Genomic DNA, 17188 nt, shown 5'->3' on the forward strand with positions numbered 1-17188 from the left:
ACAGCACAGTCATATTTCAGCTGGGAAATATTTTTTCTGAGTACTTTCCAATGGGCTGTTGGGATTTGTGGTGTGGTTTCCAATGACAGTGTGGTTGCCTTTATTTTTGCCCTGTGGTCTAACTTGTCTGGTATGATTATCTAAAGGCATTTTTTCTGTTTTCTCATTGTTTTGGTTTCTGAGCCAGCCGTTTGCATTTTTGGCTTAGTCTTGTTTTAAATGCAGACCAAACATAAAAGGGCTCGGAGATCATCAAGCAGTGTCTTGAATTAGAACCAAAATGGCTTGATCGTGTATTTCAATTACAAATTGAATGCTGTTTTACAATATTATAAGCTATTTTTAGAGTTTGAAACTCAATAGTCTGTATCTTCGTTGATTATATATCAGTTTACCTTTATTGTAGTAGCTAACACCTGCTTTGCAAGTGGGTTGCTACAGAGTAAGGAGAATGGCCTGCTCGCTGAGAGCAGTGTATCCTGACTCCTGAGCAGTGTATCGGTGGCTGGCTTGTAGTGTCAGTTGCAGGGTTTGTCAGTTGGTGCAGGATTTGTTGATATTCTGAGTGTTTTAAGTTGTAAGGGAATGATTAGATAAAGCAACTGTCTATGTGAGTAGGTCCTTCGCCATGCGTATTGCTGTGAAGGAGAAATATTCTTCTATCACTAGTCCATTCCTCAGAGTCAAAACAGTGTAAGAAAAGCTTGTACTGTAGACTGATTATTCTGGCATTTATATGTTTAGCGGCAGATGTGCAGTTCTGATTTCTCTGTAAGCTACCCTGATATTTCAGGCAGATTTGCCATTGGTAGCAAAATGTATTTTAGAAGAAGCTAAGGATTAGCTTCCATTGCTGAAAGTTTCAACGTAATACTGTATCTACTTTTTATAAAGCCTGAGACTGTTTGTGGGTAATCATATCTGCATTTTTCTGTTGTGCAAAAAAATCTTTAGGTTGAATTGTGATAGAATTTGTCATGAAATGTGTGTCTGAAATCAGGTTGTCTTGATCTTTTAAAGTGTTTCTGCATCAGCTTCTGACTCAGTTCTTGCAGTGTTTTCCAAATGGGCAATTGCCAAATGAAGCTTTAACCTAACTTGTAACCTATGTGAAGAATACTTCTGAAATAGCTCTCTCAGATTTCACAAGCATTACCAAAGAGCTTGAAATTGTTCCCATGTTTAGAAAACATGTTTCAAAATACAGTAAAGCTTTTAAAATAGAGGAATGGTATGCTGAGAGATCCAGAATAAGTCACTTTGATATGTGGTTCATGCAGTTTGTATCACTGTGTCTCATCGAGCTTTATCCTTCCTGTCATATGAACAGCTTATTCACTGTTACATCAGTGAAATTCAGGAAAGCCAATTGTTATTCATGTAATTTCTTCATCGACTTATTCCTCTAGCTGATTTTATTTAGCGTCTGCTGACCCAGATTTTGGACCAGCCATATGCATAGCAAATGCATAATTTTACATCCTTCGCAAATGTCAGTCACATGAGTACTTACATTCTTGCAGGTTTTTGAGGAAAGCCAAGAGTATACACTGTAGTCCAGCTTTCTGTGTGCGCTGCTGAACAATTGCTCTGAGACTTTGCCATTTCCTCAATATGGATATCTACCTGACGAGCATTAGCATAATTGAATTAAATATAAGCCTGTTTGTGACCTGTAGGTGCTGGAGCATTTGCACCTACAAGGCTGAAATTACAGCAACTGCAGTTAGGCAAGTTTTATCATGTGGCATCTTATGGATTATACTTCTAAAATGAGCTCATGAAAGTCTGTGAGGATTGATATTTCTTAAATAATGCTTCTAAGAGAATGCCAGGAATGAGTTTGCAAATAGGAAACTATTTCTGTGGGTTGTAGTAAACTATTAAGTACTAACTTGTTCAAAAACATCAACCTAGCTTTGCATCAGCATCAAGTAATCACGTTAGATTTTATCTTACTGAAGGACTTGCTGTGGCTAGTTATAAAATTTAGCTGTTGCCAGTCTTTCTGGCTATTATCTGATGGTGGATGAAATGCCCAAACCTAAACCCTGTCACCACACACTTTGGTAAAACAATGACATCATGTTCGATTTGATGTTCAGCTTAAGGTATGCTCAAAAATGTGTCTCTTCCTCATCTTGTCTATGTCTGCTAAGGAATTATTTGTATGCCTGACAACCTGTGTCCTGTGCAGGAAGGAGTTAACAGTCTCTCCTGGAGCCTGGCTGAAGCCCTTCCTGTACCTCAGCCTTTGCCAGTAATACCAAACTAGTCGGGAACTTAATCACTGACAGAGGAATTAAAAAGGAAAGAAGCAGGTTTTAGAGTGTGGAAAAACTTGAGGTCTGATGGGACTTAAAAGCTATCTTTGAACAGTTCTGCGCCAGGGACCTGCAGACAGAGCTGGGACTTTATGTATATAGAATTTTTTTTATATGTGAGTGGGATTTTCACTATGTCTCAGAGAAAGTAATTTGCTTGCAAAACTTGCAATTCTTCATGAATCAGAGTAATACAAAATGAATAGTGCATTCAAGTAGTGTGTGTGCCTAGGGGGATACTTTTGAGACATTTCAATGTAAAAAAGAATTGTTTAAACTTTCAAATATTACACACTTCAATTTTAATACACTGTACTCTCCTTTCTGTCACAGGCACTTAGGTGTTTCTGTTGGTTGTGGCTCTCTGCGCCTTTCACAGTTCGCACGCTTCCTGGTGTGCAGTGACTGAAGGATCTCTGCTCCATTGATTACAAGAAGGCAGCCTCTTCTTCTGAGTTTTGTTTTTAGTTCATTTCCATGTAGAAGTAACATAGTTGATACACTGTATGTTCGTTCTGTTTTGTTTCATAAACTTAGGAAACTGTAGTCAGGTAGCCAATGTAGAATTTCTGGGGCATCACCTTTCCCTAAAACACGAACAGATTTTCTGCCACTTAAGTCAGTTTATCCAGCAGGCAGAGGACTGGAGTGAGGTAACAGAGTAGTAGAAGCAAGTTGCTTCAACACTGTTAGTTGCTTCCTAGCAGAGAGAAACACTATGAGTTAGTTTTAGTTGGGCTTTTGTATTAAAACCAGACTTTTTAAAAGTCAACTTTCATTTTCTAAAGTGATCCTGGGAAACGTGCAGGTGCAGAAGATAGGTAGTACAGGCTGTTGATTTTCATGAGAAAAATACACAATGATTTTCTACATACAGGCTATATGAGCTCACAGAGTTAACAAAAATTAATAAAAAATTATTGGAAAATATAAGCTTTGATTTTATGTTTGTGAAAGAACGTGACACGTCTAAGAATTATCTAGTTTGAATAGAATACGTTCTTAATCCAACTACTTTTGAAATTTTAGTTACTGGATATTTTATTTAATCTGGAACTTCTTGATTTCGAAAATATTTACATCTGTGTAGTGGTGGTATTCAAAGCCTTTTGAAGTAACTAACTTAGACATCTGTGACATTAAATGTTCTGTTCTATTTTAATGTCTTGTGGAGGTTCTACAGAAACAATTGGTACGTACTTATCTTGAAGATTATGTCCGAAGTGCCCCAGATAAAGAAGACAGATTAGCTGTAGGTTGTAATAGATTACCAGTTATTTCTGGGACATGTATAATAGAAATCTGATCAAATCTTTAAAAACTTAAAAACTCACGTTTTCATTGAGAAGAATTCATTGCTTCTAAAAATGGAGCAATTTATATTACACTCTTTGGAAACAATAAGGGAAGATATGAATATTTCTATATGGACTTTAGCTTCTTGTTCTGTTTTCTATGAAATAACATAGGTTCCAACTATGTCCACTGTATCCATTTGGGTATATGAAATAGATGGCCAAACTCACATTTAGTCATTTGGCAATAGCTTGCATAGAAGTGAGTGAAGCTGGAATTTTCTTTGTCTGTTTTATCTACTATTACAGCACAAAATCAGAAAAAAAAATATTGCAGCACTTGTTTTTTGGTTTCTTGCTTCATACATCAGTAAGTCACATGAAGGCTTAGCAGGAAGAGGCATCTCCTTGGTCAGCAGTGTAAAAACAGGAAGGAGGAAGTCTATTGCAAATCTGGGTTTACTGATTATCAGTTCATGTTTCGCTGCAGAGAATGTCCATTAACAGCCATCAGCGTGATCCATTGCTTATCCAGCATGAACAATGACTGCTGTAGTGCTGCCACTACAGAATATGGACCGTGCTTATAGGAAGTAATGTTAACTAACAAACTGTACTCGGCCCTTTCCTGCTCATAGAAACAGGATATTATTAGTGAGAACAATTCACAGAAATTGCACATCCAGGAAAACCAAGTAAGTAACGCATAACAGCTAAACTAAGATTAATAAAATATTTTCTCTGATTAGGCCATAGCTTGAGTTCTGCATTGTTCTGGCATGTAATATAATCTTTTAAATAGAGCAGTGAGATGTAATTATGAACAAGGATGGCAGAACTGGACCCTACGTAGTGCCTGGTGTAGAAAGACTGCTTAGATTTTAAGAAATGTGCTTATTACCATAACTTCAGTTGAATCACAGGAAACACCTGGACATTATTTTATAAAGTTTTTTAGGGTGTATGCAGAAACCTATATAAAATTACTCCATGGAAAAGTCCCTACGAAGTTTGCAGTTTGTGTAAACAGAAAATGTCTTTGTGTATTGTAGGACAAAGGAAGTTTCTGCAATGTTTCCTGTGAAATTGCAGCTTAAGTGGAGTGTGTGGTGCAGTATTGAGGGCAAGGATGCCATGGTTATAGTCACAATGACAGGTCTGGTTTAAGGGCAGAATCTTAATTTGCCTGGCCAGTGTTTTGTGCAACTTTATTTAATGTTTGCATTTTTGTTGCTTGTTTTGGTTTTGTTTGTTTTTATCAAGTGGGAAACGGAGGGAGAGGACAAACATCTACTGGGCCACTTCTTGCTCTTGCAGTGTGTATATGGGAGCTAGAGGAGAGCACCTGTAGCCTCAGTACAAAATTGGCTGTGGTAACAAGATATATTTTCTAAAAACATGATTTTTCATAAGCAGAATTTCTTCACTGGGGAGTTGGTTTATTTCCACGTATGTTTTGCTTTAATTATTACTTTGAAAAATAGAGTATAAATTTTATGTCTGAGTTTCTTTTTTTTGTAACTGGGTTTAACTGATCAGAGTAATAAGTTAAAAAATTATTTTTTTCCCCATAATGCTAAATCTGAAGTTCTACAATAGAATCTTTATCTCTTGCATCCCTTGCAGTTCAGAAGTTGCGTGGTCGGGCTTGTGTTCCGTGCCAGACCTGAACAACTATTGTGCCTATAGGTGCAATTCCCATCATTGTCACAGCATTCATGGAGATGTAAGTGATTGGCACTTACTAAGTGGTTATCAGTACCATGTAAGGAATGTGTGTACAGGGTTTAATTGCTACATATGTCATGTGTAATCAGGAAATAAAAGACATTGTGGCAATGTAGGCAGGGGTGGGGAACCTGCAATTCCTCCTAGAAATGGGAGAGAACAGGATGGGTTGGGAGTGTGTGAAAATGGTGGAAAACGATAAGTCATTAGTGAATAGCTATGTTGTCCTGTAAAAAGATTGTTGTTTTTCTTTTTTTCTGACATCTATTTTTTTAAATAGATGATCTGTTTTAAGAGTCTTTGCTGCTGTTAGAATCTTTTATAATCCATGATTACTAGGAAGAGAATTGTTCACTCTCACGATGCTTCATAAGCTCAGGGATGTTTCTCCTGAGCATGGATTGCAATTAAAAATTGAATCATTGTCCATGAAAAAAAAAACCAACCCTAAACACAAAAACAGTTCCCAAACCCTTCCAGGAATAGTAGATCTTCTGAAACCCAAAACGGATTTGTTAAATAATTTTTTTTCTATACCTGATAGACCATTTTAATGATGATTTTTAATTGACAGGATTATTTATCACCAACCAGGAATTTATAATCTCCTGCAACATTTTTTTCTTATGAGAGTATGGAGCTTTAATTTTTAGTAAAATAAACTCTTCATGTTCATTTTTGTCTGAAGCTTAGGTACCACAGCAATTCTGCTTACCATTAAAAAGTTACAGGTATTGCCATAAATATAAGAGACATAATTACTTTAGTTCTCACTGTGATTCCTCTTGCAATTCACTTTTCCATGCTAAATTCTTATGAAGTAGATTACAGTGGAAGTTGTGTTCAAGTTTCTGATTATTCTCATTTTCTAGATGGAAGATGACATAGATATGATGGTGGGGATGAGGAAGGAAAAATCAAACTTAGGGTATTTGCTGAACTGTCAAAAACTATTTTTAGGCTCCTCTCCTTTGACACTAGTCTGTATACATGTCCTTTGCTTGCCTTTCCAGTAGTTTGGTCAATGTATTACATTAATTTCTGGGCTCACGATTTTTTTTTTGGCCTGTAACTTTGTATTTCCATCCCCTTTAGTGAAATGCTGATCCTCTTTTAATCCCATTTGCTCTCAGGCATTTATGGTATGTATCTTGGCTGCATGCACAGAAATGATAGCAGAAATGTACTTTTGAAGCTGTACTGTTACCATTTGTGAAGAGATAGATCTATGCTAATGACTTAGAGTGGTAATGCATGTGTATGGAGTTGTCATTATATAATGTATCATATGATTTGAGGATAATTGATTTGAAAACTATTATTTTGTAAAGGGTCAGGTGGAGTTGATGGCAGGTTAAGCTTTATGGTTGGCTGAATTTTAGCTTTCTGGAGATTAGCGTCAATGTCTGGTATTTTTGTGCATAGAATGGTGCCCTCTGGTGCTTCAGAAGATTTTTGCATGTAATCATAAACAAATTGTCATTAAGACCTACTAAGTACATATTTTTCATGTTGTGTTTTACTTTTGAAAATAAAGTTGTTTTGTTTGGTTTTTTTTTTATAAAGTAACATTGTTTGATTTTCTTCCATTGGAAAATGGTTGCATGTCTGAAAGTTCTCCTTCACTTTGCATTGAGACCTGAAATAAAATCTGTTTATGCTTGTCTTTCTCCCTTTAGCCCAGCAGTAAGAATAGGTTGAGGTAAAAATATTCTTATTTCAGTAACATTGAGGCAGTGACCGAGACATCTTTCTCTTAAAGTAGTTTAAGCAGTCTCTGACTATTCCCAGTTAATTTTTCCTTCTTCCGAGTACTTTCTGCAGTCTTACATTTACCTTGTATTATGGTATTGTAATACTCATTACCTAGTTGTTGGGATGAGTCAGGAAATAAAAGTCTGTCTATACACAGAGTTCTGGAAAATATGGACAAATAACCTGGTAACCCCAGAAAATAACCCCAGAAAAATCCTTCAGCGCTGCGGTGCCCTGCTTGTCCCATCAGTTAGGGTGATTTGCAGTACTTATGTCTAATTAGTCACTAAAGTTAATGTTCTCTCATTCCAGATTGAAAATTAAGATGGTGTATTGTGGAAGGTTGGTTTGGGTTTTTTTTTGGTGCCAAAATCAAATACAAACTTCTGTCTCCAACATCAGCGATTTTTCTCCTTTTTTTTTTTTTTTTTTCCTCCGTTTGGAAGACTCATGCTGAGAAAAAGCTTGCTCTTCAGAGTTTTGTAGTGTGAATCAACCGCTAGCAGTCTGTAAGTTCCTACAGCTGTATAGATTACAGGTTGAAAGCAGCTGTAATACAAACTGATCATGTCTTTCAGTTTTGTTCAGTTCAAATTTGTGCTGTGTTACAGACCACTGGCATCCACTTCAGGGGCCCCTAAAGCTGAAAAGCTTCCTTGAGGTTCTTCATTCAGAAGTGTATAAATGTAAAATGAAATTTGAAAGAACTATGTTTTACATATGTAAAATTTCTCTTGGTAACCTGTGCATGTTTGACCTTGGTTTCCTGGTGTATGTGAAGCAACTTAAAGTGAGAGAGGTTTTTAGGGTAGACGTAATTGCTTGTAATGATCATCTTCTGAGGAAATGCATCTGGAAGGGTTACTACTTCCTCACTCTCTTCCTAGCAGAACTAGGAGCATGTCTTGTAAATACTGTTAATTTTGTCTTGTAATTTAAAAGAATTTGCTGTAGGATGCTTTCAGGATTCCATGTCTCTCTCCAAGATATTGCAATATTGTGATTTGTCTGCCTGATAGTTTAACTTTGAAAAATGCAGAATTACTGTCAGGATTGTTTGCAGTACCGTAATCTGTCGAAATGTACACCTGTAGGTAGTTATTCAAAGGCAGTGATTACATTTTTTAGCTAAGTGCAGGTAGATTTTGAAATGCATGCACAGAAAATAAGCTTCGGTATTGGAAATAAACAATTCTGTACTCTGTGTGATGTCCCATAATGGGTAAATCAGGCATGCAAAGCCTCAGTTGTGTTTGAAGGTCTGAGAAAAAGCCTAATTTCTGTCTGTGGCCAGAGATGGTGTGGTTTTCTTGGGTACACTTATACTTTAAAGAAGACCCGTGCTTTAGGTCAGACTTACTTTCTTTAGAAAGTTAGTAAATATGTTTAATCAGTCTTCTTACTTATCACCTAGATCAGGAAGTTATGATACAAAGTGTGGATTTATTTTATATACCGTGACAAGTTATTTCTTTAAAGGTGAGTAGCTGTGTCTCAGGAATTTTGCCACCAGTGTGCTGAAGAGGGTTGATTTGTTACTGTTCCCACAAGATGGAGCTGTCTACATATGTAATTAATATGGAAGTTATACTACTAGTGAATCTTGAGGGGGCCCATCAAAATGCTGTCATAGATAACAGATCATCATGTTATTAGTATTTCTTCAGAAAACAATATAATGTAGAACATAAAATAATAACTCTTATTTTAATAAGGTAGGTTAAGGCAGTGTATGGGACATACACAGTATTGATTCCCCCGCCCCCAATTTTAAACACATATTCCTTGTGTGTTTGATTTTGAATTAAATACCTTGATAACACCCCTGAGAATTATCAATCAGTACTTTATTTGTTATCATAAAACTAAAATATAAGTAATTTTAATACTGAAGGAAAAAAATACTGATTTTTATAACAGTGAATACTGTATCACCTATGCTACATTGTATGTACTTTCAGAATTTCTGACTATGTTATATGGAATTGTTTGATAACATTTTAAAGAGAGATCTCCCGATTGTAAGTCATTTCCATTTCTCAGCATTTTAACAGCAATAAAAATCAATAAAAAGGTATCAAGACAGCCATGCTCAAGTGCAGCTACTGGATACCCCAAAATCATCACACAATAGAAGTCCCAAAAGACATTGCATTGTTACCACTAAAGAAAGTTTGGTAGTGCAAACTCAAATATGGAGTTCCTCCATATACCATCTTGTATCTCATGTTAGGTTTATTTGGTCTATTGTGTTCTGCTACTGTTTTCACTTACAGTTATCTTACACAACTTGCAGTTATGAGTACACAGTGATTGACACAAGTCTTGTATCTTTGTGATAATGATGCTTCTTTCTTCCTTCCCTTTGAGAACACTGGAAGGAGACCTAAACTCAGAGCCTCTTTCCACCCTGAAATGAAAGGCTCAAGGAAGCAGTAATACATTGAATGTTTTTTCTTTTTTTTTTTTGCTTTAGCATCCAGTGTGCTGTAGGTGGTGAGTCCAGCCCATTCAGAGGAAGGTCATGCATGCCTGGTGTCTGTGAAGGCGCTATCTCATGCCTCTGGTCCTCCTGTTCTTTTTGTTTCTTCTCCAGGAATGGTACCTTGGAAACAAATGGATGTCCCTCCAGCATCTCTGACACTTCTTTTACAGGACAGAGCAGCTCTCCTGTAGCCTGTACTGTGTATTTTGGAGCACTACAACATTAGTTGTGGAACCTTTTTTTCTCATCCCTTCCCTACTTCTTTAGACCTAACAGTGATATGGTCTATGTGCTTCCCCCCATGTCTTCAGATGCAGAACATTTGGTTGCCTAATGAGAGCTCACTCAATGCTGACTGTGTGTTTTGCACCTTTCTTTCCTCTCAGATCAGGTTGCTCCAAACAGCACCAGGCTCTATGTGCAGGTGTTTCCCATGGGCAGGTTTGGGTCACTCATGATCTTTCACCACAGACCTTTAAACATCAGTTTTCCTGGGCAGCCTTGAGGGGCACCTTTCTGGTAGTCTGATGGGAACCTCTGGCAGTCTGACTGTCACACATTCGCAGCTTCCAGCAGTTATTTCAAACTGCAGTGGTGGAAAGGATGAGGGGTGTGTTTTTCCCTTTGTGAACTACTACATGGGTCAACAACCATGGCTTTTACCCTGGTGAGCTTTGGAGGAAAAAGCTTGCCTTTTAGTACCTTAGCCTTATTTTCCTATAAATCATAAGCAAATGGGGGATATTCAAGGAATATTTTATTGAATAGATTTTTCCCTGAGAAAATACCTATGACAAGCAGGCTATCCGGAGCTGGCTTTCTTCCTTTGGTGTGTAGGACAGTTTACTGCTTCTCTCATTTCTCTGATTTCAGTTGTTTCTCTGAGTATATTGTCCAAGGTCAAAAGGAACTCAAAAAGGATGAAGAATCTAGTTACAAGAGTCTTTTCAATCTCTTCTATATTCTTTTCTTCCTTGAAGGATCATGTTTTTGTCAGATAGTCATGTAGAAGTTTGAATGAGTGATGATAATGCCAAATCTTGGCAGAGCGCAGCTGTCTGGTTAGAAAGATGATCTTGAACTATATGGGAAGTCAGACTTCTCTGAGACGAGTGGGAGGGACGTACTTTCTCTCTGCTCAGGAGTTTTAGAGGCTTTGACTCAGTGTTGCCTGGGCCTTGAGCTTAAGAATGTACTTCTGGAACATCATACTTCCCCCCTCCCATCTTAAGATTTATTTTTTTTTTAAATTTTTAAAGCAAAAAAACCCTTTGCAATTATGAAAGGAAATTTGAGGCTAAAAAAAAAGTAATTTAAAGATGTTCAGTCTCCTGATATTTTTAAGTGCTTGTAGTTTGCCATACAAACACATTTGTATATGTATGATTGTATCATCCTTATATTGCTGTTCTCATTCTGTCTGAAAAGCTACTTCAAAAATTATCTGTCTTTGCTTTTCTTGCTATTTGAAGTTACTGGTTGAATTTTGGGACTGCCTTTGCCTTAGGTTTCCTGGAAGACCTCTTAACTTTGATTTCCAGCACAGTTCTCTGTAATACCTCTTCCTCTGCTAAGTCTAAAGCTTTAAATTCTCTCCATCTCCTTTGCTCACTTTCACACTTGGGAGTTTTTCCAAGCTATTTCTGACAGAGCTCAACAAGCTACACCAGTAATTTCTCCTAGAGTCATGTTTCCTGCTTGAGGTTTTCAGTGTATGATTCAAACAATTAGTAAAGTGGAACAAAGGACTGATTTAGCCTTTCCTGAAAGTAAGATCCCACTGAGGTAGCAGCCTTAGGCATATGCGTGTCACGGGGATTGCCATCTGCCAGGGGTCCGGCTGCTGCTACACAGCGCTTCTGTCTTTCTGGCTGGAAGCATCCAACCTTGATTTAGTTGGATAACTCTGATGTTAGGAATACCAGAAAAGCAAATTTGTGTGTTTGCACTTCTTTATATTTAGTGAAGAGTGGAATTTGAAGTAGTAAAGCAATCCGTGCTATTTGAGGTGTCCAGAGAAACTGATTCTTTTGTACCTGTATTTGAGCATTAAGGCATAAATAACAGACCAGTGAGGCTCAGGTCAACCATGATGTAACTGGTTAAGCACCTGGATTAATGCCATAAGGGCTGGGTTCAGTTCTCAGTTTTGTGCCATCTCTCTTTTAATGCTGATTTTGGTGGAGTGACTCGCAAACGGTGCCACCATAGCATCATGTTTATGTGCTTTTATTTTCTTTTTAAGAGAGAGATTTCAATAAAGATACTTGCATGCTATTTTTAACTGGGAGGGAAAGTGAACTTTCATTTTCTTATTTGTATTTAACAGGTCTGTATATGATGACCAACCAAATGCACATCAGAGGTTTATGGAAAAACTAGATGCCTGCATACGTAACCATGACAGGGAGATAGAAAAGATGTGCAATTTTCACCATCAGGGCTTTGTGGATGCTATTACAGAACTCCTTAAAGTTAGAGCTGATGCAGAGAAATTAAAGGTAAGGAACTAGATTTTCAGAGTTTCATATATCATTGTGTTTGAATTTAAAAGAAGGAACTTGACTCTTTTACTGAAGAATAAGAATTTAGTGATTATCACATACACTCTGTTTACAAGAAGTTTTTAGAAGTGGATTATTTAGGATTTGTGATTATAGCTGTGTTGCCTGATCCAGTAATTTACATTTACAAAGCTGAATATTTCATTAGCTCTAATTCTGATTTTTTTTAAATCTATGTTTTCAGAAAATGTTACCAAAATTATCTTGCCCTTTTTAAAGGCTTTCTCAGAAGCTAAACAGCGAAAATGGTAAAACCAGTATTTCTTTTGTAGATCTTTCTCTAATCATGCATTTATAAGTCCGAACTTAGAAAAAATAAAATATTGATTAGAAAAATGAAAGTACTCCAATTATGCATGAAAAATAAATTTTCTTTAGTCTGTAATGAGTAGGAAAGTAGGTGGAGTTAGTAGTTTTCATTAGAAATGAGAACGAAGATTTACTCCCAAATCGGAGTGCAGAATAGTGAATTATGGGATCCGTCCCTTTTAGCTCTCTTTACACTTTTGAGAGCAAAATAATGCACGCCAGACAGAATGAGCGTAGTTCATCAGAGGTTATGATTAGAAGAGCATTACATAAAGGATATTCAGATAACAAGAGACCAAATACAGCATCAATGAGGTCATTGAGCATCTTTGTTCAGAAATTAATGAGATTTTTAATAAACTAGAATGTGCTTCCTTATTATGATGACCTAATGAGTCACTTACTATGTGGGAAAATCTGAGGTCGAGCTTTGCCTGCACCTGCAGCATTAAAATGTTGCTGTGGTTTGGAGATTTCCACGTTTGATGTTAATCAACCACCCAGTGTTTGCATTCAGCAAAGTATGAATGTTTAATTACCATAAAATGCAATCACCATTTCTTACAGACAATGAATGGCCCATAGAGCTCATTGAGGTTATCAAAAAGGGACCAGTGGTCAATTGGGTCAATGATTTGAATTGTTTGACAGACCTACAGAAACAAGGAAAGTTCAAAAATCCCAAGTAAATTTGAGAAGTTTGCCACAGAATCTGTTAGAAAGAACTGTCATAAGTAATTGAAGTTAACAAAAGCCCTTTGCGATCAAAAGTTCAAGTTCAAGCTGTAGAGTTAATTTGAATTTGCATTTCTTTGTTCTAAGTTTCTCATGAAGCATGATCTGATTACAAGGGTGAGCAGTCACATCAGGGCAATATATGCATATTTGTCTAACAAAGGTGAAATTATTTTTAAGGTCCAAGTTACTGATACCAACCGAAGGCTTCAGGATGCTGGGAAAGAGGTGAGAAAATGATGCTCCCTATAGGGGCATTATGAATATGAATATTTGTAGCAAATTAAACTTACTGCATAATTTGTGATTTATTTTTTTTTTTAAATCTCTAAGGTGATAGCCCAAACAGAGGAAATAATTCGATGTAGAGTTCAGCAACGGAATATTACAACAGTTGTGGAAAAACTACAGTTGTGTCTTCCAGGTTAGTCACTTAGAGCTCAATATGATGGTAAAGAGCCAAAATACAAAATAATTATATTTTTTAAGTTGGGGTCCTGTAACATCAAGTTTAACAGCAGAATTAGTGGGTTTTAAACAGATGTCCACGTGTAGATTGCATGTCTTTTACATTTGACATAGCGCAATTATGCCGCTTTGTGAAAAGACAGTGAGCTAGATATAAACGATGCAAACAATGTAACTACGTGCAGCTTTGAATGATGTAATATTTTTAATATGATAAATAATGGGTTTGTTGCTTAAGAGGGTGGTTTTTTACTCTTTGAATTCTATGCAAAATACTAATGATTCTGTTTCAGCGTTGTACTTTTAGCTCTATGTCAATACAGGGTTTTTTTTTTAAGGGAATGTAAGAGCTCTAAATTACCTCAAAAAGGTAATATTGTAGGATTGCACACAACTCTATAAGGATTTTTTCCTGTTCATGACGTTGGCATAAAACAGATTTGAGAAACTTTCTCTGTAAAGGTTTGTTGTTGACTTGTTATTAGTACAGTAGGTGGTACTGTTGCCATGTAATGGAGACAGGTCATAGACTGCCAATAGAGATGAAGTTATGTAGTAAGTGGATGAATATACTTGATCTACATATACTTATCTAGTGCTTTGTTTAATCATAATTCTTCTTCATTTAAAAGCTGTTTTAAGAGTTCAGTTCTTTAGCTGCATTCTAGATTTTTTTTTTGCTATTTTTATCACGTTTATGCTACAGTAGGAATTCAATAATGTAAATTTAGAAGAACCTTTTCTATGGTTTATTTTGTCCTTTACAATATATATTTTCCTCTTTTATTAACTAAAGCCACAATAAGACCAATGGGTTAATCTGCTTGGGTTTTTTTACAGTACTGGAAATGTACAGCAAACTAAAAGAGCAGATGAATGTAAAAAGGTGAGTGAGCTTATTAATATGAGTAAAATACAGCTTTTGTCAATAGACTATCAAACACTAATGTAGACATGTAAATAGTCTCTAAACTGCAAGTTCTGCTGCTTGGTATGTAGAGTTTTCTTAATACCTTGTCTGTGTTTCAGGCATGGCACTACAAGTGAATAAATGTTGTATTAAATATAAAAGCTTCTAGGAGCTTAGTGATTGCCAGAAAAATAATGTTTACTTAAATAAGCATGACATGCAGTGAAATTCTGATGGCAAAATATGAAGTAGAATGTATTTTTTTTAATACTTAAAACAGCTTACGAAGCAAGATCTATAGGGAGTAAAGATCTTTGCAGAGTCTATTAACAGCTGATTTATCTATCATGATATATTTAAATCAAATTAATAATTCAAGAAAAAAGGTTATTTAACTCCATATACCTTTCTTCAGACCTATTTAGTATCTCTGCTAATCTTTTGTGTATGTGGGACTATGAGAATGAAATGTAGAAAATGTGTTGGGTTTCTTTTCCCACTCTGTGACAAACTGAAATAACTAAATAAACTTCTAGAACAGTGATTTCTAACTAGTACCTGATCAGTTGCTCCTTCCTGTGCTGTCTTCACTTTCCATCTTCTGAGAGCGCCACTCACTGCTGCTGTAACTCCAGTATTCCCAGTTCTCTCTTTGTGGCAGCTTGGATGCCTCTGACCTCCTGTAGCTGTCACCCTGTCCCTTTGGGGTGACTGCTGCTGCCTTGCACCTCATGCACATCCACCCCAGGAATTCTTCTGCTGACATTTTGTTCTTCCTGATTTCTACAGCATCATTTCCACCATCCTGCCTGCCTGCTTTTCATACAGCCTCAATCATGCTAGTTGCTCTGTCTTCTCTTGCTGGGTTCAAAATCATTGTCATTACCTCTTTGTGTGCTTGGCATCACTGTAGTCTGTCTGGATCTGACTGTTTCCATTTGGGACTAGCTATGTGTAGTCAAGTGTCTACAGGGCTACTCTGTGATCTAGATTTACTTTTGGACTGTTTGGATTTCTGGATAGTAAACACCTCTTGCCGTACCGCTGGACATCTGAAAATCCTCAACAGCGGCCACTGTGTCTGAGCAAATTGGCTCTAAAACCTCTGTGCAGACATGTCCAAAATGTGTCAGATCTACTGTACACATCAAATCAATCGGCACTGCAGCAAATCTGGTGGTTCTTCAACAGTGGTGTACGAGCTACATGATACTTGTGCTGCCTGGGAGGTCTGCAGAAATATAAGAACTAGGAGAATAATCTAGTAGTTATGGCACTATGCTATCTCTTATTACAATCAAAACTTGCTAGATGTGAACCAGTGTGGTAGATCTTGTCAGCTTGACTGCTGTACAGTTTCCTCTGAACAGAACACTGTTTAGACATCTGCTTAAGAGTAGGTAGCCATGTGTTGTTGCAGTGCTCTTGGAGCAGCTCAACGAAAGATGTAAACAGTCTGATGCCCTTGCTGCTCTGGTCAGAGAACAGACTGCAGGTTGTGCTGTCTGAATGGTACTGCTTCTACAAGGTAGTCTGTAGAGTGTGCTGTGCTTTGCGTGTTGAAAAAATGGAAATGGTAGGGTCAAGGCCTGCATTCTACCATTCTTTTGCTCTGTCACACAAGACAAGCAGCATCCCAGTTTTAGAATTGCAAGGGAAGTTATAATTCCTAATGTCGTCTCACTTAGGTGAGATAAAATAGCAGATGGCTTTTAGCATTTTGACTCCATTTTTGTGAGTAGTTTTGTAGAGTCCACTGATGGTTGATGTGCTTTCTGAGAAATTATCAGTACTCTTCAAATCTAAATGTAGATTTCTATATATTTAAGAGATTCAGATCTGATAGTTTTTCTGTGGAAGGAGTTGCCAGACAGGAAGCCTTAAGTCAAGGGACAATATACTGAATTAAGGGGTTTGGACATGTCATTGTCGTACCATAAAAAGATCTAAGGGAGAGGAGAGGTGCCATAGCTTTGATCTGCCATGCCTTGAAATCACACGGAGTGCAGAAGGTTTAGACTCTGCTGCAGGCTACGTCTCCAGCTCGTATCTCTTTCATTAGCCACACTACAGTTACGGCTTTGCCTGTGACTGACAATTCCCTGTAATACAGCCTAGAGGTGGCTATACCTGGAACCTGCAGGTGATTCAAATGGTAATTTCCTTGTCCCTCACAAGGCAACAGGATCCAAAGAGTGAGTCTGTCCTGGACTTCATAACTAAATGATTAAGCAATAGCAAGACATCCATAGCATCAGTGCAAAGACCTGATAGCTGAGGTATTTAAGTAAAAGGAATTTCTAAATGACCTTCCTGAGTTGTGCTGTGAAGCTGTCCTGAAAGGGTCAGAGAGAGGAGCATTCATGATCCCTGTCTTAGCTAGACAATGAGGAATGTTTATTTTCGGCAAAGTAATTTTTCTCATAAACCTTCACTGAGGTTTGTTAGTGCAGCAAAGCTTCTGTTGTTCTTTTTTAAAAAGACTTATTTTCTTTTGACTTAATCTGTTTGCAGCCTTTTAGAATATTTTCATTATTACATTGTCTTACAGTCTTCCACTATGAATTCCTAGTGTTTAAAGGAAGGGAAGAAGAAAGCATGGATATTCTATATTT

At 37.0% G+C, this 17188-nt stretch overlaps 1 protein-coding gene across 7 annotated transcripts in view; it reads left to right on the plus strand.

Moving 5' to 3' along the window:
* EXOC6 (exocyst complex component 6) overlaps positions 1-17188 on the plus strand; it is a 92829-nt gene that overhangs the window by 8177 nt on the left and 67464 nt on the right. For 6 of the 7 annotated variants that reach the window (XR_011338001.1, XM_069864193.1, XM_069864188.1 and 3 more), the window contains exons 2-5: positions 11917-12088; positions 13376-13423; positions 13529-13619; positions 14504-14549. Coding sequence is in view for 6 of the 7 variants with exons in the window: in XM_069864193.1 (XP_069720294.1) it covers positions 11917-12088; positions 13376-13423; positions 13529-13619; positions 14504-14549 (357 nt within the window). In the remaining variant the exon portion in view is untranslated. Of the gene's footprint in view, positions 1-4099; positions 4315-11916; positions 12089-13375; positions 13424-13528; positions 13620-14503; positions 14550-17188 lie in introns of those variants that run through there. The other variant, XM_069864192.1, reaches the window with a different exon arrangement.

Source organism: Phaenicophaeus curvirostris, chromosome 9, assembly GCF_032191515.1.
Source record: "Phaenicophaeus curvirostris isolate KB17595 chromosome 9, BPBGC_Pcur_1.0, whole genome shotgun sequence".
In the NCBI taxonomy this organism is placed as follows: domain Eukaryota; kingdom Metazoa; phylum Chordata; class Aves; order Cuculiformes; family Cuculidae; genus Phaenicophaeus; species Phaenicophaeus curvirostris.